At 49.6% G+C, this 24,845-nt stretch overlaps 1 protein-coding gene and 1 long non-coding RNA gene across 2 annotated transcripts; one reads left to right on the forward strand and one right to left on the reverse strand.

Moving 5' to 3' along the window:
- The first annotated feature begins 8,858 nt into the window (after window positions 1-8,858).
- LOC141930411 (ubiquitin carboxyl-terminal hydrolase 17-like protein 23) lies at window positions 8,859-10,649 on the forward strand. The gene is made up of 4 exons (XM_074841186.1): window positions 8,859-8,927; window positions 9,530-9,730; window positions 10,168-10,278; window positions 10,352-10,649. The coding sequence occupies exons 1-4, from the start codon at window positions 8,912-8,914 to the stop codon at window positions 10,456-10,458; spliced, it is 435 nt and encodes a 144-aa protein (XP_074697287.1). The 5' UTR covers window positions 8,859-8,911; the 3' UTR covers window positions 10,459-10,649.
- A 1,023-nt stretch (window positions 10,650-11,672) lies between these two features.
- On the reverse strand, window positions 11,673-22,949 carry LOC141930318 (uncharacterized). Its single transcript, XR_012625269.1, has 3 exons — window positions 22,130-22,949; window positions 14,770-14,822; window positions 11,673-13,021 (listed from the first exon to the last, which is right to left on the reverse strand). It is a non-coding gene; the product is annotated as an uncharacterized LOC141930318 (long non-coding RNA).
- Between the last annotated feature and the right edge of the window lie 1,896 nt (window positions 22,950-24,845).

Raw genomic sequence — 24,845 nt, forward strand, 5'->3', positions numbered from 1 at the left:
TAATGCACCATAATGAGACGCAGCTTTTTTTTAATATGGCCTTACGGTACTGAATAACCTTAAAATAGCATGAGGATGTGTGAGCCATGGAAGGTTAGCTGGCCTTCTTGGGCCAAGACAGAGAGCATTTCAGCACTTGGCTCTGTGCTTGGTTTCAAGGTGTGACAAGACGGCTGCTGCCTCCAAGAAGATTACGGTCCATCACGTGCCCAGGGTTCTCACAATGTGTCTGAAAAGGTGTGAAGATGTCACCAGCAGGAAGATCAGCAAGGTGTGTATGCAATTGGGAGTGCAACTTCCTCTTCCTGGAGCAGATCTCCCAAAGCAGTGCGCTCTTTCACAAGCTGTTCGTGTTGAGTTTTTCGTTTTCTTCTGGGGAGGGGAGAGTTCCTGTGGGAAGACCAGCACGTACTCTGCTCCAACAGAGCTGCTTTGGCCAAGAACAGTTTCCTGCTCCCCAAACCATGACATGTTGCTTTAGGGAAAACCAAGTATTCATGAACCCCAAAATTGTATTTATGCACCTCTGGCCCCTGGTCTTGGAAGGCTATTTCATGTAGTAGTTCAGGATCATTTCTGAGCCCTCTCGGTCTCTCCGTAGGTTGTGGAGTATCCCCAGTACCTGGATCTTCGCCCGTACACGTCTCAGACAGCTGGAGAACCGCTCCTCTACTCCTTATATGCTGTCCTGGTACATCGTGGTGACACCTGTCACACAGGACACTACTACTGCTACGTGAAGGTAAAGATCAACATCCTTCCTCGCAAAGGAAATACGTGTGCTGGGGACGACAAATGTTCATGGCAGTGTTACTGGCAGCCAAGGTTTTGGGGGAGAAGGTCTCCTTAGGAGCTGGACTGGATTTGTTTTGATTTGATGTACTCTTGGTTCTGTAGTTTTCTGCCTGTGTTTTTGCTGAGGAACCACGCAGTTCATCTCCGGGTATCGATGCCTTTTTTTACAGGCCAGCGATGGACTGTGGTACGAGATGAACGATGAGTCTGTGGATCCTTGTGACTTCGACACAGTCCTCAGTCAGCAAGCCTATTTGCTGTTTTATGTCAGGTAAAAACAAATATTAAAATGTGATCAGAGTACATTTCCTTTTCCTGGCTTTGCTTTTTTTCTTCTCATCCTCTTTCTGTTTCTATTTCTATGTTTCTCTTTCTGTCATCAGAGACAATTACTACCTGCATCCTTCAGTGCTGTCAAATCTGAACTACCCCATGTCGGTCCTTATCTTTCCTCGCTGGGCTTTAGGCTGCTGCCTTGGTGTAAACTGCTACTTGTCTGCTCTCTGAAGCTGGCTAAGAGAGAGAAGAGCATTTTAGGGGGGCCTACAGGAAAGATGGGGAGGGACTCCTTATCAGGGAGTGTAGTGACAGGATGAGGGGTGACAGTTTTAAACTGAAAGAGGCAGATTTACATTAGATACTAGGAAGAAATTCTTCCCTGTGAGGGTGGTGAGGCCCTGGCACAGGTTGCCCCGAGAAGCTGTGTCTGCCCCCTCCCTGGAAGGGTTCAAGGCCAGGTTGGACGGGGCTTTGAGCAACCTGGGCTAGTGGAAGGTGTCCGGCCCGTGGCAGCGGGGTTGGAACTAGATGGTCTTTAAGGTCCCGTCCAACCCAAACTATTTTATGAGTCTATGATTCTATGAAATGGAGGTCGCAGGGGACCTGGTGGGAAGACCACGATCGAACATCCCATTTGTAGTCTTGGTTAGGTCTTCTCTCTGTTGTAGAAACTGCTTCAAGAAAATGACTGAACCCCAAAGGAGGCTGCAAGAACAGCCCTAAACAGAGATCACTCTTTTTTTCTCCAGGTGCTCTGAATTGCAAGTTGAAGAAGGGGCTTCTTCCTCACCAGCACTATCATCTGCCTCTTCCTTCTTCAGTCAGGGGGTGGCTGGCAGCAAACAGGAGGGTTCTGTGGAACCACAGGGTCTGCCTCATCAGACAGAGGTAACTGGGGAGGTGGGTCAGGGTACCAGATGGACGGGGGATTTCTTTCCGGGATCTTGACATTGCTCTCTTTTCCCTGCCACACTCCAGCTTTCCTCACAGTTGCACCACTGCTCCCTCTCAAAGCATCCCGCCTAGACCCATCCCATTTCTCCACTTTTGGCCCTTGTGCCTTTGCAGCCCTCCCAGAGAGCCTTTGGGAGGCCCTTAGCTGTCCCCTCCCACAGCTTCTGGGGGTTCCCCATGGTTGTGGTCCTTTCAGGAGGAAAGGGCAGGACCTTTTCACAGCTCTCTTTGCAGGACGTGGCGGTGGGCACAGAGGACTCTCCAGAGAACAGCGGCTCCTCCGTACCAGCCAGCACCAACTGGCTGACCTGGGCAGGGGCATGGGAGGCATTTTCAGGCTGGCTGAGCTGCGTCTGGCCAGGCCAGCTAGGCATGGCCTCCTGCGTGGGCTCCTCCTTGCATTGCCTCATCTGCAGATGTCTAAGGCTGGTATCCAGGAGGGAAACTGTGTGCTCGCTCTGCTCTCAGTCATTTGGCCGTGTGCTGGACACCGTGCCAGACGAGAGCAACATAGAAGAGCACAGATTCAGCCCTTCTTCCGCCTGCCAGAGGAACGGTGACAAGGAGAGGGCCCGGAGCACATCCCCGCTGCTCAGCTGTGATCTTCGCAGGTGGTTCGTGGAGGACGTGGAGCACGACTGCCCTGTGAGGAGGAGGAGGAGAACTATTCCTCCAAGTTGTGACTGTTCTTCCAGAGGTGATGGAGCTCCAGAGCCCTCCAACAGCAGCTCCCAGTTGGCTCCTGCACTCAGGGCTGCTCGGGAGAGATCCCCACCAAGGGAGAGAGCTTAGAGCAGATCCCCACGGCAGGGCTATGGCCTCCGCAGCTGATACATGGAGCACAGAGAGCACCACCACTCTGTGAGGGGGAGGAGGTGGTGGAGAGCAAGTCCTCCACATTGTGACCAAGTCCCAAGAGATGAGGCAGCTCCAAGGCCCTTCAGTGGCAGCTCCCAGTTGGCTCCTGCAGGCAGGGCTGCTCAGGATAAAACCCCACCAAGGGAGAGAGAGCGGAGCAGATCCCCGCTGCACAGCTGTGATCTTCGCAGCTGGTTCCTGGTGGTCATGGAGCACCACTGCTCTGTAAGGAGGAGGAGGAGAACTAGTCCTCCAAGTTGTGACTCTTCTCCCAGAGGTGATGCAGCTCCAGGGCCCTCCAGTGGCAGCTCCCAGTTGGCTCCTGCACACAGGGTTGCTCGGGAGCAAACCCCACCAAGGGAGAGAGCTTAGAGCAGATCCCCATGGTAGGTCTATGGGCTCCGGAGACATTTTGTGGAGCACAGAGAGCACCACCACTCTGTGAGGGGGAGGAGGTGTTGGAGAGCAAATCCTCCACATTGTGACCAAGTCCCAACAGATGAGGCAGCTCCAAGGCCCTTCAGTGGCAGCTCCCAGGTGGCTCCTGCAGGCAGGGCTGTTCAGGATAAAACCCCACCAAGGGAGAGAGAGCGGAGCAGATCCCCGCTGCACAGCTGTGATCTTCGCAGCTGGTTCCAGGTGGTCATGGAGCACCACTGCTCTGTAAGGAGGAGGAGGAGAACTAGTCCTCCAAGTTGTGACTGTTCTCCCTGAGGTTATGCAGCTCCAGGGCCCTCAGTGGCAGCTCCCAGTTGGCTCCTGCACCCAGGGCTCCTCGGGAGCAAACCCCACCAAGGGAGAGAGCGCGGAGCAGATACCCATGGCAGGGCTATTGGCTCCGCAGCCGTTTCATGTTGCACAGAGAGCACCACCACTCTGTTAGGGGGAGGAGGTGGTGGAGAGCATGTCCTCCACATTGTGACCAAGTCCCAAGAGATGAGGCAGCTCCAGGGACCTCCAGTGGCAGCTCCCAGTTGTGTCCTGCACCCGGGACTGCTCGGGAGCAAAGCCCACCAAGGGAGAGAGCGTGGAGCAGATCCTGATGGCAGGGCTATCATCTCTGGATCCATTTCATGGAGTACAGAGAGCACCACCACTCTGTGAGGGGCAGGAGGTGGTGGAGAGCAATTCCTCCACATTCTGACCAAGTACCAAGTGATGCAGAAGCTTCACGGCCCTCCAGTGGCAGCTCCCAGTTGGCTCCTGCACCCAGGGCTGCTCGGAAGAAAACCTCATTGAGGGAGACAGTGCAGAGCAAATCCCCATGCACTCCTTCAATTTCCAACTCTTCATACAGATCCCTGATGATCTCAGAGTCTACTTTTCCCTTCCCCCAATTCAGGGATGTGCTTTACTTTTTGAATCCTGGTATCCAGCTCCTCATTAAGAAGAATGGCATTGTCCTGAGCATTGTTTTTATTATAGTTATGAGGCTAATTTTTCTAAAAAGAAGCGTAACTTCTTCTGTATGATCTTCAAGACACTATGCACATTGGCAAGTGTATAAAGAAAAGCGAGCTCCCTGGGGCCACTGCCACTGCCTAATTCTCTTACTCTTCCATTATTTACTGATTTGTGCTTCTGGAAATACTAACTTTGATACTAGAGCAAACCTTACGCAATTCATACTTTTGGGGGGGAAAGATGCACACATTTTCCCATTGTGACACTAATGGGTGTAACTTTACCTCTGCCAGCTGGAAGAGTACCCACTTCCCACTGGGCTTTACTGGCTCAGGACTTGACGACTGGGAAGTATTTGATGAGATCTAGATTTTAAATGAACAGAGGAGAAAATAGTTCGGTGGCACACCAGAAGACAGAAAGGAAGGGAGAAGAAGAATGAAAAAATGGTTAGTTAATTCAGTTACTTGTAGATCCTTCTGGCAGAAGGCCCTACTATGGATAAGCAATCCCATCCAAGAAACACTTTACAGGCATTTAGAAGTCAGCAGGCTACAAACAAATACAGAATTTCTTCCTTAGATTACACTCATGGCTTCTCTTCTACATTTCTATTGTCCACAGCTAATATTCCATCGTGCCGTGTGTCTGCATGTGTTTTATGTGACTAAGCGAACAAGACAAACCTGTTGCTTATAAACAGGAACTGTGGTGGTCAAGGTTAAATAAAGTTCTCCCAGAAAGCCTGGGCAATATTTCCCATTTGGTTAGATGTAGAAGAGGACCATTTGTCCTCACAGGCACTGCTTGTTTCACTTTAGGTAGAAAACAGAAATAAGACCTTACGTTTGGAGATCAAATCTAGCTCTCTAAATAGATGTTGGGGTGTTGGTGCCAGCACCAGCGCTGAATAAATAACTACCACCACCCTTCAGGGAAGTGCTTTTGGAGCCACATTTTTCTGAATATACAGCGTGTGTACAGCGAATGGAAGACTCAAAACATGGCTGCAGGTGCCTGGGGATTGATCAGCGTCACCTGGGAGGGGAAAAGGAGGAAAAGGTGACCATGGGGACTTGTTATCAGTTGATCTGGGTCTCTGTTGCCCTGCACACCCCCTGAGCCAAATGCCATTTCTGGACAGTCATTCTGCGTCTCCCTCTGTCTCCTTTTGGTCAGGGCTGTCACCTGGCACTATGGGGACAGACAGACTTCTGGGGATCCTGGGCAGAATGATGACGGCACTAAGTCGTAGTTACAATTAAAGCTGTATTTTTTTAACATAATGTTATGATCAGCATAGCACAAGATCTCTACAAGCAGCATCAGTGTAGCACATTTTATTAGTGTAGCACTGAATTTTACAGCACAGCTTAGCTTATGGTTCCTAATCACCTGGACCCTCTGCAGATTGGGTCACATCTTGGCTTGCCGTAGCTGTACCTGCTTGGGCTGGAGGCCACAGGGGACCTGGAGTGGATGGGGAGGAACAGCAGGGGACAGGCTGGAGGCAGTAGGAGAGCGGAAGAGTTTTCCTGGGTGAATATGTTCAGCATCTGCTGTCCTTACCCCATCGCTGGGCAAGGCATGACTGCTGTCTTTCCACTGTGCACCTTGCCAGCAGCCCTGCTGCAGCCAGCAAAGAGGGTCATCAAAGAGGGAGAAGACATAACACAGTCAGGCAGCCCCGAGGCTCCTACACATCCTCAGGCCAAAGAGGCAGAAAAGAAGTCTGTTGAAAGAGGTCTAAAAAGCTGCCCCTTCCTGCCGCCCTGCTGTGCTCACTCCTCTGGGCTCGGTCCCCACGGCATCGGAGGCCTGGAGGGGCTGGAGCAAAATGTTGGGGCGCTGCAAAGGAGCAGGAAGGCAGATCCTCTCCTCGGCTGCACGGTCATCCCTGTGGTTAGCAAAGTCGTTGGGTTCCAGCGGTGCCAGTGAACAGTTCATGGTGCCTGGCAGGAGCATCACAGACTAGTTGGGTCTCCTTCTGTGCTCTGAACTTGCAGAGAGCTACAGAGGTGACAGAACTTCTTGGCCAAGAAGATCCTCCTCAGGTGACATAATGTGTGTTTGAAATCCACCCAGAGAGTAAATCTTCTTGAAGAAGAAAGACGATCCCAAAGCATCAAGCTTTGGATCGCTGCAGCAGCTTTTGCAGTAAACAAAGACAGCCCTTCTTTTTTTCTTTATCTCAGTTAAAGCATTGTTAGATACCACAGGGATGGGCAATGGAACAAGTCTGAAGATAGCTTTGCCACTTGGTGTTTCCACTGCCAATAATGCCTAATGTGGGCAGACATAGTCTGCACAGGTCTGCCAGAGCTTCCTAGAGCCTGGAAGCCCTGGCAGCTGGTCCTGGTCAGGCTTCTTGATGCCTTTACTAATAACAGCAGTGAAATAGATATATATTATTTTTTAATTTTTTTTTTTCTGTTTTTCCCCAGGCATCTTCAGAGGAATAATACTAAAAGGTCAAATAAGAAAAAACTCTGTCCAGGTGGTCTCACGGACAAGATGCCTTCCGTAAAAGGAGCCTCTTGGGGCACAGGAATTCTTCAGCCTCATTCACCCAACCGAGCCCGCCTGCCGTGGTGTTTTGTGAAGGTGGCGAAAGCCACGCTGCATAAGCACAAAAGCTGTAGCTGAAGTGTGTGCGTGAGGAGCAGGCAGCAGCGGCACACCCTGCTTGACAGTCAGCTGCCAGGATCCTCTGCATCCCGGGTGGCATCAGGCACTGCCAGCTCCTGGGCCCTGACCCTGCCATGAGCTCAACAGGGAGGGAACTTTGCACCTCTGAATGTCAGATGGCAGCTGGAGGAGCGGTGCTAGAGGGGGCCTGGAAGCAAAGCTGACTTTGTCCTGAAAGGTGAGGCTGCGGTGTGACAATTAAATACAGCACTCGGCTGCTGGCTGGTCCCAGGAAAATGGCGCTGGAGCCTCACTGGTCCTGCTGGGGCAGGGGCAAAAATGGCCACGCCGAGCAGGGCAGAGTCAGGGGCAAAACTCAATACCACAAGCGGGGCAGGAGCAAAGCTAGCCACCCTGATTTGTGCAGGGGCATAAAGAGCCACCTGAGCAGGGCAGGACTAAATCCAGGTACCCTGTGTGGAGAAGGGAAAGAATTAGCTTCCCCAAGCAAGGGAGGGGAAAAAACAGCTGTCCTGAGAGGGACATGATGAGAAAAAGCCACCCAAGCAAGGCTGTGGCCAGACTGGATGCCCCAAGTGGAGGATAGAAAGAGAACTCTTCCCTGAGTGGAGCAGGGGCAAAAGTAACTGTCCTGAGCTCAGCAGGAGTACAACTCACCGCCCCAAGCAGGACCGAGGAAAACTAGATGACCCAGGAGGGGCAGGGGCCAAACCTGCCAGCTCAAGTGGGGCAGGAATAACAAGAAGCTGTTTTGTTGGGGCAGGAGCAATACTAACTGCCTGCTGAGCAGGAGCAAGGAGTTATACCAGATGTCCTAACAGCCTAAACCTACCTAAGCCAAGCGGGTCAGCTACAAAACTGCCTCCAGCCACCCCGAGGGGGAATCTGGCAAAGCTGGGGCTGATAGAAAGCTCCTGGAGGCAGCTGAAAATGTGCAGATGCTTAAAATCTGCACAGGAACGGTTTTCGGAGCTGGAGGGTGAGAACACAGCTGGGTGGGGGCCGGGCAGCCAGCCAAGGTCAACCCAGCGCAGATGCTGCAGGTGTTTCTTTGGTAGTGCTAGTTCAGAGTCAACCTGTGGCTGTATCTTGGGAGGCAGGTAAAATTCCTTGGAGATGAACCTGTAAGAGACCAGGTGCTTTGCTCCATGAGTCTCACGCACACAGTCTGAACCTCGAAGAGTAGAAAAGAAACTCTCAGCAACCCGAATGTGCCAGCCAAAGCTGTGAGGAGGCACGCTTACAGCCCTGGGCAGGTTCCCATTCCTCTGGCTGGTGCAGCTCAGGGAAGAGGTGGGAGCTCTGTCCGCGGAGGAGCAGCCCTTCACCAGCAGTGCGCGGGGAAGCCCAGGGGCTGCCAGATGCTGGCTACGGGCGTTGCTGGGGCTGTGGCAGCTGCGTTGCCATGGCGCGTGCCCGTGTCACAAAGGGGCAGTGATGCAACACCCACCCGGCACTTGTGATCTCACCTGGCCAGGACTTGAGATTCTGAAAAGTGGGCCAGCAAAAGCCAGTTGGGCTGAGTTGGCCTCCGGGGTAACTCAGCTCCTTCCTTTGGAACCGGCGTGACTACTTTTTTCCAACTATTTATCGTTTCCTTCCCACTTCTCCTCAGCTTCCATCCTCTTTCCAAGGTAATTATGATTTGGCTTTCAGGACAGATCATAAAGAGTAGGTAGATAGGGGATAAAAGTGTCAAGAGGGCCTTTGTAATTGCTGTCAGTAGGGGGGTAGCAGGGACAGTAGGGCTCTCAGCCTGCAGCTTGCATCAGCCACAAGTACCACTGGAAGACTTTTGTGGGAAGATGCTCTTCTGTGGGTTGTGTTTGGGGTTTCTTTGAACATTTTGTTGAGCTTCAATCATTGTTTTGCAATCAGGCATTTGCACTGATCTTCTCTCTCTGGAGAGCACCCCAACATCATTTGCCATCCGGAGGTTTCCCTTCTGTCCCTGAGAGGAGCGGTGGCTGCAATGGGGAACGACTCCCGTGAGTAGTAACAGCTTCCCCAGCAGGTCGGGATTTTGGGAATGCCCAAAGGCAATGGACGTGGCTGGTGCTCCAGCCCTGAGTGTTGGTGTGCTGACAACCTAGAGTGAATTCTGGGGCCTTTCCTGATAGCAGTCAGACTTAGCCAGGTGTTTTCAATTACACAGAGGAAAACACATTTTATCACTCCTCTGCCACTAGTACGAGACTTGGAAAGATGCCCTTGCTCGTAGAAAGATCGGACATCAGTAGGGTTACCTTCTGGGCTAGATGCTTGTTTTTACCAAGATACAATCAAGATCAGGGAAGACTTGACCTGATAATCCACTTCAAGACTCTAGAGGGAAAGGAAGGTAGCCTGAGGCACAGAAATCAGAGCGTGGGTTTTTTGGGCTTTCGGCAAAGTAAGCAGGGGAACAGACTATTTTCCAAAACTGTTTCTTGACCAGTAAATTTCAATGTCAGCGTGAGGCTTCTCCCAGTGCTTCTGGGTTGGATGTAGAGTTGGTTGTACTGGGTGCTCCTGTAGGGAACTCGACTTTCAAATATGCTTTTGTGCAACAATATCGTCTCATCTCTTTTCGAATGTCATTCCCCTGCAGTCATTGCTGAGGGAATGGCTCCGCCACAAAGGATCCTCTATCCTCCGGAGAAGATTTCCATGGAATGGAAGCAGCGGCAGAGAGCTGGAGCAGGACTCTACAACCTGGGCAATACGTGCTTCCTCAACTCCGCCCTGCAGTGCCTGACATACACACCCCCTCTGGCCAACTACCTGCTCTCTCGGGAGCACAGCCAGTCATGTGAGTGCTTTTAGGAACATCTCCCTGTAAATCTGCTGGACACTTCCCAGGGATTCCCAGAATCTGGAATTTGATTTCGGAGAAAGGCAGCCCTTCTTTGTCAACCCCCCGAGTTGGTGGTGTTTGAACACTCAAGCCTAGAAGTCTCTTGTTGTATCTAGGCGTGTTCATCTTCAGAAAGGCACCTCTTTCTAGACTTGGGTCCCCATTCCTGCAAATTAAACTCTCCTTGCTTGTTGCAAAAGAAATCTTACGACAGTTTAGCATCCCTCTGAAGAATGTTTTCTACGCACCAAAATGTGCCGGGCTTGTTGGGACATTGGCAGCTTGGGAGAAGAGGAGTGGAGACTGTTCTTATAACTTCAAGATCTCCATTAGGTTTCCCATCACTATGGGTATTTTGCTAACCGGAGAAGCTTGCTTCCCTCCCTCTTCAGGTCATCGGCAAGACCTCTGCATGATGTGCAGTATGGAAGAGCACGTTAACGAGGCCCTGCAATCCTCAGACACTGCCATCCAGCCTTGGGCTGTCGTGCGTGTTCTCACACGTAAGTCATTTCAGTTGCTTTTACAGGGGTTTTTTCCATTCTTGTAGGAGAGAACTACTAACTTCTCTTTTAGGAATAGGAAAAGATTTCCAGCTTGGCATGGAGGGAGACGCCCGCCAATGCTTACACCGTACTGTCAACACCATGCAGAAGGCTTGTCTGAGTCGGAGAAGCAGGTAAGCATAAGCAAATTACTTTTCAATGTTCTCAAGCTTTTTGATCACCTTGATGTACTCCCATCAAGGAAACCCCACACCAAGAGCTTTCAGACAAAGCAAAAAACTCGGAGGAGCTAACTCTCTGCCTTACCATTTAGATACAGATTGGACATCTCTTCTCGATCAACTACCATTGTCCATCAAATATTTATGGGCTCCCTGAGATCCAGAGGTACTTTTCCATTGCTCTCCTTGGAATTGTCTGTGTCCTTCTGTCTGCCTGTGATAAACAGCTGATGGTGTGACTGGCGTAGTAGCTATGGAGGACGTAAACTGGCACAGTCAATTGACTTCCCCTGTTACTGAACATCTTGATTTGCCTTCCAGTCACGTGCTTGAGCTGCAACGCGGTTTCCGATTCCTACAGATCCTTCCTGGATATTCCTTTGGATATAAAAGTAAGAGGGTTTGTAACTGTGCTTTGGGATGTCCCAAGACCCTGTAGCTTTCCTGAATCAACAGATTTGACTTAAAAATGTATCCCGCAAACGCAGGAGAGCCTGGTGGTGGGTGGGAGGTGGAGTGGATGGTATGCTTCTGGGGAGGCCATGGCAGTGGTCTCCCTGTAGGTGCTGGCCTTAAGCTGAACAAGCACACGTTCTCCTCTCTGCACCCTTGATGTACTCTCATCCTTCTTCCCTTTGCTCTTCCTCAACACCCGCCTGGCTCCTAGGCTGACGGGTTGTGTTGTTTTCAACTGAGCGGTGGCACAGAGATGCAGCTCTTGATAGCCCCGTGAATCCCTGGGCAATGAGGGAAATGTCGAGCATAACACCCTCTTTCTGCCTCATTCTGGACACTCCTTGCGGGTTCACAGTGGCTCTCCTCAGCATCACCTAGCTGGGTGTTTGTGTAAACTAGTCAGTGTTTGGGCGAGGGTATCTCCCGCAGCTCAGTGCTCTCCTTTCTCACTCCTCCAGGCCGCATCATCTGTCACTGCAGCTCTGGAGAATTTTGTGAAACCTCAGCAGCTGGATCGTGAAAAGTGCTTTAAATGTAGCAAGTAAGATGATTACTAAGAACACATTAGTACGAGGTTGTGTGTGAAGGTGCTGTATGTCATCTATCACACGTCGTCTTTTCACATAGGTTTAATGCACCATAATGAGACGCAGCTTTTTTTTAATATGGCCTTACGGTGCGGGAGATATGGGCAGTGCAGACTATCAGTGTGATTAAGCAATGCCAATTTTATTGTGGTGATGCAAGCCTTTTATAATGCAGGTGAGAATCACATGATACAATCACATGGTATAATTCTTTCTGATTGAACAGTTAGCTTTGCACATGCTCCTTAAGCTCTCTCTTGTGTTTGGATGAAAACTGCCACATTGATATTGTTCAAACTTCCTTCTCCGCCCAAACCCACACCCTGAAGTTGTTTAACTTCCTGTGTTCTTCTTCATTCTTTCCGGGTTATGTCCTTGCCGACACTGAGGCTTTACCAGTCTTGCTCATATGCAGGATTGCTCACACGTCCATTTTCTTGCAGGGACTCCTTCCGAATCCCCACATTACGGTACTGAATAACCTTAAAATAGCATGAGGATGTGTGAGCCATGGAAGGTTAGCTGGCCTTCTTGGGGCAAGACAGGGAGCATTTCAGCACTTGGCTCTGTGCTTGGTTTCAAGGTGTGATAAGACGCCTGCTGCCTCCAAGAAGATTACGGTCCATCACGTACCCAGGATTCTCACGGTGTGGCTGAAAAGGTGTGCAGATTTCACCGGCAGGAAGATCAGCAAGGTGTGTATGCAATTGGGAGTGCAACTTCCTCTTCCTGGAGCAGATCTCCCAAAGCAGTGCGCTCTTTCACAAGCTGTTCGTGTTGAGTTTTTCGTTTTCTTCTGGGGAGGGGAGAGTTCCTGTGGGAAGACCAGCACGTACTCTGCTCCAACAGAGCTGCTTTGGCCAAGAACAGTTTCCTGCTCCCCAAACCATGACATGTTGCTTTAGGGAAAACCAAGTATTCATGAACCCCAAAATTGTATTTATGCACCTCTGGCCCCTGATCTTGGAAGGCTATTTCATGTAGTAGTTCAGGATCATTTCTGAGCCCTCTCGGTCTCTCCGTAGGTTGTGGAGTATCCCCAGTACCTGGATCTTCGCCCGTACACGTCTCAGACAGCTGGAGAACCACTCATCTACTCTTTATATGCTGTCCTGGTACATCGTGGTGACACCTGTCACACAGGACACTTCTACTGCTACGTGAAGGTAAAGATCAACATCCTTCCTCGCAAAGGAAATACGTGTGCTGGGGACGACAGTTGTTCATGGCAGTGTTACTGGCAGCCAAGGTTTTGGGGGAGAAGGTCTCCTTAGGAGCTGGACTGGATTTGTTTTGATTTGATGTACTCTTGGTTCTGTAGTTTTCTGCCTGTGTTTTTGCTGAGGAACCACGCAGTTCATCTCCGGGTATCGATGCCTTTTTTTACAGGCCAGCAATGGACTGTGGTACGAGATGAACGATGAGTCTGTGGATCCTTGTGACTTCGACACAGTCCTCAGTCAGCAAGCCTATTTGCTGTTTTATGTCAGGTAAAAACAAATATTAAAATGTGATCAGAGTACATTTCCTTTTCCTGGCTTTGCTTTTTTTCTTCTCATCCTCTTTCTGTTTCTATTTCTATGTTTCTCTTTCTGTCATCAGAGACAATTACTACCTGTGTCCTTCAGTGCTGTCAAATCTGAACTACCCCATGTCGGTCCTTATCTTTCCTCGCTGGGCTTTAGGCTGCTGCCTTGGTGTAAACTGCTACTTGTCTGCTCTCTGAAGCTGGCTAAGAGAGAGAAGAGCATTTTAGGGGGGCCTACAGGAAAGATGGGGAGGGACTCCTTATCAGGGGGTGTAGTGACAGGACGAGGGGTGACAGTTTTAAACTGAAAGAGGCAGATTTACATTAGATACTAGGAAGAAATTCTTCCCTGTGAGGGTGGTGAGGCCCTGGCACAGGTTGCCCCGAGAAGCTGTGTCTGCCCCCTCCCTGGAAGGGTTCAAGGCCAGGTTGGACGGGGCTTTGAGCAACCTGGGCTAGTGGAAGGCGACCCTGCCCGTGGCACGGGGGTTGGAACTAGATGGTCTTTAACGTCCCGTCCAACCCAAACTAATTCATGAGTCTATGATTCTATGAAATCGAGGTCACAGGGGACCTGGTGGGAAGACCACGATCGAACATCCCATTTGTAGTCTTGGTTAGGTCTTCTCTCTGTTGTAGAAACTGCTTCAAGAAAATGACTGAACCCCAAAGGAGGCTGCAAGAACAGCCCTAAACAGAGATCACTCTTTTTTTCTCCAGGTGCTCTGAATTGCAAGTTGAAGAAGGGGCTTCTTCCTCACCAGCACTATCATCTGCCTCTTCCTTCTTCAGTCAGGGGGTGGCTGGCAGCAAACAGGAGGGTTCTGTGGAACCACAGGGTCTGCCTCGTCAGACAGAGGTAACTGGGGAGGTGGGTCAGGGTACCAGATGGACGGGGGATTTCTTTCCGGGATCTTGACATTGCTCTCTTTTCCCTGCCACACTCCAGCTTTCCTCACAGTTGCACCACTGCTCCCTCTCAAAGCATCCCGCCTAGACCCATCCCATTTCTCCACTTTTGGCCCTTGTGCCTTTGCAGCCCTCCCGGAGAGCCTTTGGGAGGCCCTTAGCTGTCCCCTCCCACAGCTTCTGGGGGTTCCTCATGGTTGTGGTCCTTTCAGGAGGAAAGGGCAGGACCTTTTCACAGCTCTCTTTGCAGGACGTGGCGGTGGGCACAGAGGACTCTCCAGAGAACAGCGGCTCCTCCACACCAGCTCCCACACCCAGGGCTGCTCGGGAGCGAACCCTGCCAAGGGAGAGAGTGCGCAGCAGATCCCCACGGCAGGGCTATGAGCTCCAGAGCCATTTTGTGGAGCACACAGAGCACCACCATTCTGTGAGGGGGAGGAGGAGGTGGAGAGCAAGTCCTCCAGGATGGGGCAGCTCCAAGGCCCTCCAATGGCAGCTCCCAGTTGGCTCCTGCACCCAGGGCTGCTTATTTTAAAATCTGGCTCCAACAAAACAACTAAATAAAAACATCCTGAATTTTATTTCTCACATTTCCAGGTATCTTTCTACCTTCCATTTCAGTAACAAGGGCACCTGACTCTTCTCACCTAACTTCCCAATATCTGCATGACAGGTTTCAATTTGTCTGTTTTCCTCTCAACTACACCACAATTATCACTTTAAAATGGGATTCTCTTACCATAGGTACCTCTAAAAACTAATTATGCTTCAGGTAGACTCTGCTCACCTTGGAATGTGTTTGAAATGCCGGTCAGGTGAGTTTCTCTCCGGGCATGCTCCCTGCAGGATACCAGAGGGAGGATGGAAGTGAGAGCTAATTTGGAGAAAATAGTTTCAAATACTAGAATTTAACATCAAATTTTCCTGTCAGAGTGTCTGGAGGGTACCAGAGCCGAGACTGCAGAAAGAAGGACTATTGGCTAGAGAGTTCAGAAACACAGAGTCCCAGTCCAGTAAAGTATTTAAGCATTGAAATGTGCCATCCGTCTCTACCTGATCTCAATTCTTTATAGTGATCTCATTCTTCCACTGTAAATTTAAATCTGAGAAGGGAACTTTGACCTGTGCACATAGCTGTCACCAAAATATTATAGGAGGCCTCAGAAGTTGTGTTTGCTCTTTGCTTTCCAGTACCTGAAGGTAAACATTTAATTGTATGGTACACTGATTTCTTCCAAACTGGTAACAGGAACGCTTGCTTTGCAGAAGAGCTTGCTTTAGATTCCTGTAGCAAGTGGGGAACTGTTGAACAGACACATTGTTTCTTGCACCAATCTTACTAGTTTCACTGTCCATACGCCCTGTCTCAGACATCTTGCTACTTTTCCACAGCTCAGCCTTGCAGCTGTCCCTTGTTTTTCCCTGCCACCTCAGCACAGCCTGGCAGTTTCTGATCTTTCTCCCAAGGCCTGTTTCTCATCGAGGCCTTGCTGCTTCCCCGGGCCTGCGCAGAGCTGACAGGCCGATGCTGACTCATCGAGGCCTTGCTGCTTCCCCGGGCCTGCGCAGAGCTGACGGGCCGATGCTGACTTGCCTCTCTCCCACATCCACTCAGAAGCAGAAACACAGCACACACACCTGCTGTCCAGTCACGAGACAGAGCAGAACATGCCTCCAGAGCCTGCAGAGCCTGACTGAGGGATGCTGACCATGCTGACTTTAACCAGAGCTGTAACTGCAGCCCTCATGAGTTACCTGCACACTGCACGCTGCGTCAGTGGCCAAGCACAAGTCAGAATCCAGAAATCCTGAAGGCTGGTCCTAAATCAGGCCGAGACACCAGGCCTCTCTTTCAACCCAAGAACCTAGGGACATTCTCCATTTATAACCTGATGTTACTATCTGAAACGCTGGGGACCAAGCCTGGGGCCCCTTTGCAATGAAGAAATGGAGAAAGCCATCAGTTAAATCCATCATCGGAACAGCAGCTGGGAGTTACCGCTCTATGCCAAAAGCACTCGGACAGAAAGCACAAGCTGACACACGGAAAGACAATCACGGTGTGTAGGACAAGGGCATTTCTGTGTGAAGGAGCGATCTTTGTAACCTCGTTACTCACACTGACACAGCACCTCTAAATTGCAGTAAGTGAGCTATGGGGAAAAAAGCCTTGATCACAAGTCTCTCAGACAGGAAACCAAAGGCTTGGAATCTCTCTCTATGTACAGGGTAGGTAAGAGGATGACATGGTTGGTTTCATTTGTGGTTTTTTTCCCACCTCTTTACCTTAACAAGGAATTTTTTCTGCCATCTTTAGCCTGTGTTTGTCCAACTATTCTTCAGTAACTTAGCAACAACTAGTAAGCTTTTTCTTTATTTCTCTTTTTTTTTTTTTTCCTTTTTTTGGTTTGGTTTTTTTTTTTGGTTAAACTCTAGAATAATAACCACCACCTAAAGTGAGTTAACAGGACATGGCGTACTATTATTGCACTGCAGAAGAAAGCCTTCATTTTATTTGGTCAAAGTGAACACGTTTTAAACTTGATTTTCTATGGGTAAAACTCGGGTCTTCCAAAGCACACATGCCACAGACGACAGTTCAATGAAGGAAAAAAAAAGTAGTTTTAGAAGGACAAGGACTAAATCTCTGAGGCAACCCTAGGGAGGGTCACTGGGAAATTGGCCAGGCATCGTGCAAGACAGCAAGATTCAAAGTTGTTCTTCGTTGCTGCGTACAACTCTCTCCCCACACTCCCATTTTCCCCACCATTGCTCCCTGCACCTGTCTTCTGGGACATGGCAATGTGCCACTGCATTACCCTGCGGAGGTGTCACTGGAACTCTCTTCACAATTCCTAACAGCATGGGATTTTGTGGGATGGCAGGCTGCAGTGAGAATCTAGATGGTATACCGAAATGGCAACAAGACCTCTGGAATTGTTAAGCTATCACTTGGCATCCAGGTGAATTGTTCTATATTGCTTTGGCCAACGTGGAGGGATGACCTGTGTGCCAAAGGGGGGTGGAGGAGGAGCACAGGGAGCAAGTCTCAGACACAGAACTTGCTGTCTTCACTCCTCTGTCACAAGAGAAGCAATCCCTACAGCCCATGGACTCAGGGGTACCGGCACCCACACCGCAGGAGACGGAGGAGGTGTTCACTGAAGCTCTGAGCTGCACACAAGAACCACATCGACTCCCCTCCTCCCACACACCGTTCCTTCCAGCAGACATTAACTTTTCTTCTCCATTAAAGCACCGTTGTCTCTACTGCATATTTAACTCACACACTTTTCTGAGGGGAATTCCGCTGTAAATACATACAGTAAGTGTACAAAAATGGAATTTGAGGGCTCTGGGCTCAGTCCCCACAGCCTTCCACCTGCTTTGGGCTTGGAGAACATGGAGTATGAATCCTTTCATTCCCAAAGCACAGAAAAGGCACAAGTATGGAAGAGGTAGGAGGCATTTTTTGCATGTCCAGTTGCCTCCAAATTCCTGGACAATCATGTTTATTTATGGGAAATTTGCTCTTCTTACATCAACTCTGGCAGCAGTTGAGATAATGGAAAGTCATTAAAAAAAATAGAAGTGACATTAGGCTCTGGAAAGTCACTGCTCTTTCATTAGCAATTGTACTTTCTTACACAGCACTGTGAGTTTATGCCATGCAGTAAAGGCCATCTCTGCCATTAGCATGAGCTCTTACTGTTCTGGTTGCTGGACTTACAGCTGTGTTAACAAGCACTTTTACTTGCTATTTAACGCAAGAGGTGAGGAAGTAAGCTTTTCTATATGCTTTTGAAGCACCTCTCTGCCTTATTTGAAGAAATTGACAATGGCACAAGTACAGAGAAATCTTCATCAAGATCATACTTGCTAGGTGAGGTACATTAAATGAGCACAGAAACAGAACAGATCAGAGCAAATATGCACCTGTCTTAGCATCCTATCTCCAACAGTGGCCAACACGAAACACTTAAGGGGCAGCTTCATAACAAACTGATATTTCCCTGCTGTGCTGTATTCCTGCCAGCTTTCAGCTGGTAGATCAGAGCCTGCCTCAAGTAATTAAATATTAAATGGATTGTTTCCTTGGGAAACTGAGACACACAGCAATGCAACATACCTTCTCCAAGGTCTTGCAAAGAGAATGGAGAATCACCCCCAGTGCCTTAGTGAAAGTAACAGTTCATGAAACACTGCACTTTCCTTTAGAGAAATCCACAAGGAGAGTCGCTACTGCTGGTTGCTTTGGGGCAGACAGTACCTGTCTCACAGGAAAGGGATGTGCTAATGTTAAACCAAAGAAACTATCACAACTTGTAGGGCCAGACCTGCTCTGTGTTTCTCTATCACTTCACACAGTAGGTTCCCAAACATGGTTAACTGCTAGGATTGGCTTCTAACGGGCAAGATTTTTCAGGAGTCATTTGCAGAATTGTCAGGGAAGGGCTTGCTTCATTATCCCAGTGGATGCAATACAGAGCAAAGAATGGGGACCAACTCTAAATAAGAGGACAAAAACATTTCGGAGTGGTTGGAGAGCTCTGAGTACTGAAGGACAGTAGCTGGGGCCTTGAGAACTTCTAGCTTTACCAAAGATCAAATGAGATGAACTACAATCTGAAAAGCTGTATAAAACTATCAGTCCCACCCTCTGAGTCTCTACTGATTTCTTCCGACTTTTCAAAACTTTGATATTGCAGGCTGTTTCTTCTCCAGCTGCAAACAAATAGATCTGCAGCTGTGTTAGTCTCTAATTCTGACTTGGGTAAGATAAGGTGAACATCACTATTTATCTCTGCATGAAATAGCTGTATACTTCCTCTACAAGGCTCAACTTCTCTACAGGACAATGGAAAACAAAAAAACCCAAACAAACAAACAAAAAACCCATGCAACCACTTCGGGTTCTTTTTTTTCAGGCCACATTTTTCATTTTGATTATATTCTATGAGCCTACACACCTTCACACACATGCATACACACCCACTCCCTCTTTTTATCCAACTGCCACAACCCAGTGTTGCAAGACACTGCCCTTGCATGGTGTCCAAGGTCTGCTCTTCCCACTTTACTGCCGCCATTGATCTGCCGCCAGACAGCATAAATCCTCTCTTCTTTTGAGAAGCTCCACCATCAAGGGGTTAATTCTGTCACACATCACTCTCATGAACTGGTAAGAGTGAGGCTTGTGCACGTCAGGCTCCAGAGGTTCCTGCAAGATTCAGATGAAGTGAATGCTCTAGTTGAGATAGCACCACATAAACTCTTTTCTAACAAGCATCCTCTTGGGAACTGCAACCCCATTTAGACTTGCAGACACTTGTCACCAAGTATGAGACTACGAAATCTTATAAAAAAATTACCCTAGAAACAATACCTCAAAAGTCATTGATGCAAAAATAATGTAAAGAGATGTAAAGCCAGCAGAAATCAAGCTATTATAATGCCAGGAAAATTATCAATCCTTTCTGAGAGTCTTTAAATGGATGATCAAGCACAGCTGGTTTTCCTTTTTAATTACTATCTTCCTTGAAATGCCCTTAAATATCAAATAAAGACTCTGATTTATGACTACAAATCCCTTTATGAACGGTACTGTAGGGGTTTTGCGATCAGTGTAACAGTGTGTTGCCCAGGAACAAAAAAAGAATCTCATTCACACGCTCAGTGAGAGCTACCATTGCTCAGCCAGATGGCTAAAAGATGAATTCCTTTATTGAACAGGTGGATCAGGGGTCAAATCAATTAGTAGATAAGCTTTTATTCTAAAGAAAAGTTTAAAGGTTCTTGTGAAAGGGACGTTAAATCTTTTTCTGTCAGTCATTGCAGTCTAAGAGAGGTTTCATCGGCTGGAGCACTGCACTGAGGTTGGGTGCTGTGTACTGCTCGTTTCTACCCCGGCTCACACAAAAAAAAGAGTTTGTTTCTTTATGGAGCCATATGTCTGCCAGGCCACTCACCACAGCCCCTGAAGGACCTGAATACTCCTGGCATGGTTACATCCTGGTCACTGGACAGAGTAAGACTGAGAAAACAAGACACAGTAATGGCTGGAAACTTACTGGCGATAACAGGAATGTGGACAGAAACATAAACTGTCCTTTATAAAAAAGCGCAAACCCTGTGCTGTAGTAAAACAACCACTGGAGGGTGTGCCTGCACACAGAATTCAATTCGTGCTTCATAGCCAGGAGGACAACGTTGCTGAGAAAGGTGCAAGGAGAGCTTCGTTTGTAATAAATGCAACAGCATATTTAGTATTGGAAAAGAAAAATCATCAAGCACGTTCAGCAGCCATGCAATCAAAACTCGAAGAAGGATAACCTACCTGAAACCATAGTTACCAACCTAGAACCTTGTGGCGGGTGTTTACTACAGGCCACCCCATCAAGGTGAGCCTATTTACGAAGCTTTCTCACTCCAGCTATGGGAACCATCGTGCTCAGTCTCCCATCCTGCTGGGGGACTTCAACCCCAAAAGTAGCACAGTGAGCTGTAGGCAGTCCAGGAGACTCCTGGAGAGCACTGAGGATAACTTCTTAGGCCAGGTAATAGACAGCCCTACCAGAGCAGATACGGTATTATAGGACCTGGTGGCCAGAGACCTGCTGGGTCAAACGAAAGGGCAAGATGGAAATGCCCAGGCAGTGGAAGCAGGGACAAGTATCCTGGCAAGAGGACAGGGACACTGCCCTGCCGGGTAGGGATGGGCTCAGGAAGGCCAAGGCACAGCTGGAGCTGAATGTGGCAAGGGATGCAAAGAATGACTGTTGTTGCAGCAATTACATCTCAACCTGTTTTGGGAAAGGAAAGGCATATCAATAAAAGTCTGAAAAGGGGTGAGTTAGTTTCCAGTCTACTGTGGTCTTATCCGGCTGCAACTCCCATTGACCACGGTGAGGCTGACAAACGACACGCTACCTCTGCTGCCTGCCTTCACGTTCACAGCAGATTTAGAAACCAGTTTCATAAGTTAGTTATAGAACCTGGTATAAGCTTGCAGTAAGATCCTACCTCCCTGGCATCCTTTTTGTTTCTTATGCTTGGATTTCACATAACATTTTCCTTACCAAAGTAGAAAAAGCAAATGACAAGAAGGAATATTTTTTCAGAACTTTGTTTTGACTGAATTTCTATTCCTGATACAAGCCTCACTAGCTAAGCAGATTTTTTTAACCACACCTCCCCCCCCCCCCCAGCTGTTATAAATTGTAAAACATGAGAGTCTAAACCCTTCCGGCCTTTCTTTTGTTTTTAACTTCCATTTTAGTTACACTTAGGTATTTCTAACTCCCAGTCAGAAACTTATTATTTACCATAAAGTCATGCTATTGTCGATGAGCTTTAGACCAAACTTCTAATGTTAACAAAGCAATTAGAGAACTAATAATTTTGCCCGGCTTTTTAAGTTAAACATCACATAGTTTTTAGCTGATTTAAAAATTCAGGTTTCAGGCTAGTGCCATGGGCACCATCCTATTTGATTTAAGAATCTAGGAAAACATGCTTTTAAAGAAAAGCTCCCCATTGAGGCACCAACAGCAAATCCATAGACTTCAGTGAAAACCTTCACACTGACTTTAACAGACTTTGGACAAAGGCCATCTATAGCTTGAGGAGCACCAAGCACAAGCCAAAAACAATGAATGCTAATCGAATGTCTGGCTCATGACAAATAATACATCATTCAGCACTGTATTTCCTGCATATATTACCACAGGAAATATTTCTGGTCTGTCCCCACTAGAATATCATGGCTAGCAGATGGGCTGCTAGATGACTGCACTGGCTGGTCCCCATAGCTTCAGTGGTGACGAGACCAGCATTCACCCTTCAGGCAGGCAATGTATTTTTCTTCGCAACTGCCACTGAGCTGAGTGGAGATGTGAACCCAGAGTCTTTGAGGTTAAACTCAAAAGTATCTCTCTGAAAGGGAACTCTTCCTAATTAGCAGGATGTTGAATATTTTTTAGGAACTTACCATAAAATGGTATTTTTTAAAAGTCACCTGTGACCTAATGCAAAACCGTTCCATCAAAGCTGGAACGTTCTTACTTAGTCTTCCTGTGTATTACTTGTTAGGCATTTTCATTTCCAATGGCATTGGCAAATGTATGGACTCAAAGCCTTAGCCCTACCTTGGCTTCTTCTGGGATCTTGGACTGAGTATGTAGATTTCCCTCCATCAGGGGTAGGAAGCTGCTCAGAAGAGAGGCCAAGACCCTGAAAAGGCAAGATCCAGGCATGCCAGAAGTGCCAGGTCCTCCTATTGTCATAACAATGAGAAGTTTCCATTCCGGAGGAATGGAAAGTCGACAACCCCATTATTGTTAGCTCACACAGCAATCTGCAATACAAACACAAAGGTAATTTTATCACCAATCTGGAGCTGGTGGTAGAGGGCACCCTCAAGTTCATATCAGATACAAAACCGGGGAGCCAGTCCCTAGGCGCGAGGGCAGAGCCACCATCCAGCGGGACTGGGACAGCAGGGAGGGACCCTGTGCAGCTCACAGGCTGCCCCGGTGGTGGTGCCGAAGGGCTGGGGAGCAGCACTGGGGAGAAGGTGCTGGGCACAGGCGGGCAGCAAGTGGAGCAGGGCCCGGCCATGTGCCTAGGCATCAGTGAGGGTGGCAGCAAGGGTCTGGGACGATGTGAGCAGCAGGGAGGAGTTAATAAACAGGGACAGGGAGCCAGAGAGAGAGAGATGGAGCAAGAAAAAAAAGGCACATGATATACAGCAAAGAGGAAGGAAGAAAAAAAAGGAGGGACAGGGAGCAGGACAGTGGGACAGGGATAAAAGAGAAGGGACAGGTAGAATGACAGAGAAAGAGATGGACTTGGAGAATGAGAGGGAGAAGGAGCAGGACACAAGAGCAGAGAGAAGAGGAGAGGTGCAGGGAAGCAAAAAAAATTACAGCAGTGAGGAGAAGGGGTGTGGGGGGCAGGGGGAGACCAGGATGAAGAGGAGGACGGCAGCTCCTGTTTTCAGGGGTGCCAGGAGAATTTTACAGTTTTGATACCTTTTCCTCTGGTCTCTCTCTCTGACCCCTTTCCTCCTCTGTAGCTCTGGTCGCTTGACTGTCAACCAGGCCAGAGAATACACTGGTGTCTTACCACAGGAGGCTGTACCGCCCCTTCGGTGACATCCACAGACCCTGCGGTGGTGCCGGTGACCCGCTCTGCCGGGAACTGCTCAGAGGGTCCCTCCTCGCCCGAGGGGGCGGCTGGCGGCTCTCTGCTGCCAGCGGCACCTTCTGCCTGGATCCCTTCACTGCCCCCGCGTGTGCGCGCCCGGCCGCGGCCCCCTGCGGGTCCCGCACCCGGAGCGGCAGCGCCGCCCCGCCGGGCCTTTGGGCCGGGCCCGCGGGCTGTGCGGCCTCCAGCTGGGCCCCGAGCTCCCGGTGCCCCCCCCGCCGCCCAGGCCGTGTCCCCCCCCCGGCACCGCGACACCGCTCTGGGCCCCGTCCCGGCGCTGCCCCGCTCCGCCCGCCCGCAGGTACCGCTGTGCCCGCAGCTCTCACAGCGCCGGCGGCTCCCGGCCCCGGCCCCTTCCCGCGGGCCCAGGCAGCGCTCGGTGACAGCCCCGAGCTGTCCCCCTTCACTCCGTCCCCCTTCACTCCGTCCCCACCATCACTGTCCCCGGCCACCTCTGGGGCTCGGCCGGCCCCGGGCCACAGCCGCGGCCCATCAGCGAGGCGGGGCCATCACCTCCCACCCCCCCGCGAACCGGAACCTGCTCCCGGGACACTGCGGCTGCCGCTGGCCGCTGGCTGAGTGCGAGGGGCTGCAGGGACAGCCACGGGTACAAAGAAAAGAGCGACCATTCCTTTTTAAACACACGTAGGCCATGTGGCTGAACCGCTCCAGAGCTCATTGCCCCTACGCTCCCCCCTCCCCCAGAGCACCCGTAACCGGAGCAGCGCTCGCCACGGCGGCGAGGAGCGGTCAGCTCCTGCGGGGATGGGCTGGAGGGCGGCAAGGACAGAATGAATAATAGGGCTGGGGAGCAGGAGAGAGAGAGGGGAAAAAAGGGACAGCCAGCTGGACAGGGGGATATAACAAGAAACAAGGGGACAGGCAGCAAGACATAGAGAAAAAGAGGGCCAGGGAGCAGGAGAACAGATAGGGGAAGAAAAAAACAGGGATAGGGAGGAGGATTGAGGGGTAGAGAGGCAAAGAGAGGGAGGGGGAGCGGGGCAGTGGGGTAGAGAGAGGAACAGGGCGCAGCACACAATTCAAAGAACAGAGGTACAGGGAAGCAGAAGGAAGGACAGAAAGGGAGAGAGATGCAGAAAGAAAAAACAGGGAGAAGGACAGAGAGATAGAAAGGAAGAGTGAGACAGGGAGTGGGGCAGAGAGCTGGGGAGACAAATACTGATGGGGAGCAGGGCAATGGGATGCAGAAATACGAATGGTGATATGCACCAGGACAGATGGATAGCCAAAAAGGATGGGAAGAAGAACAGAGGGATTAACAGAACAACAGCGACACGGAGCAAGACAGGGATGGAGAAAAAATATTGATAGGGGGAAGGACAGAGGGATAGAAGGAAGAAGGAGAAGAAGAACGAAGGAGGAATAAAGAGGGAGAGAGCAGGACATACAGAGAGAAAAAGAAGGACAGGGATTGAGAAAAGGGAGGGATGCAAATCAGAATAAAGAAACAGAGAGGGTAAAAACAGTGACGGGCTGCAGGACAGACATGGAGGAAGGAAAAATAGGGATGGGGAGCAGGACAGAAGAACAGAGAGAAGAAAATGGCAACAGCCAGTTGGACAGAGGGATATAATGAGAATTGAAAATCAGTAGGACTTGGAGCAGGACACGGGGACAGAGGGAAAAAAAAGCAGA

The sequence above is a fragment of the Strix aluco genome, chromosome 15 (assembly GCF_031877795.1).
Source record: "Strix aluco isolate bStrAlu1 chromosome 15, bStrAlu1.hap1, whole genome shotgun sequence".
NCBI lineage: Eukaryota > Metazoa > Chordata > Aves > Strigiformes > Strigidae > Strix > Strix aluco.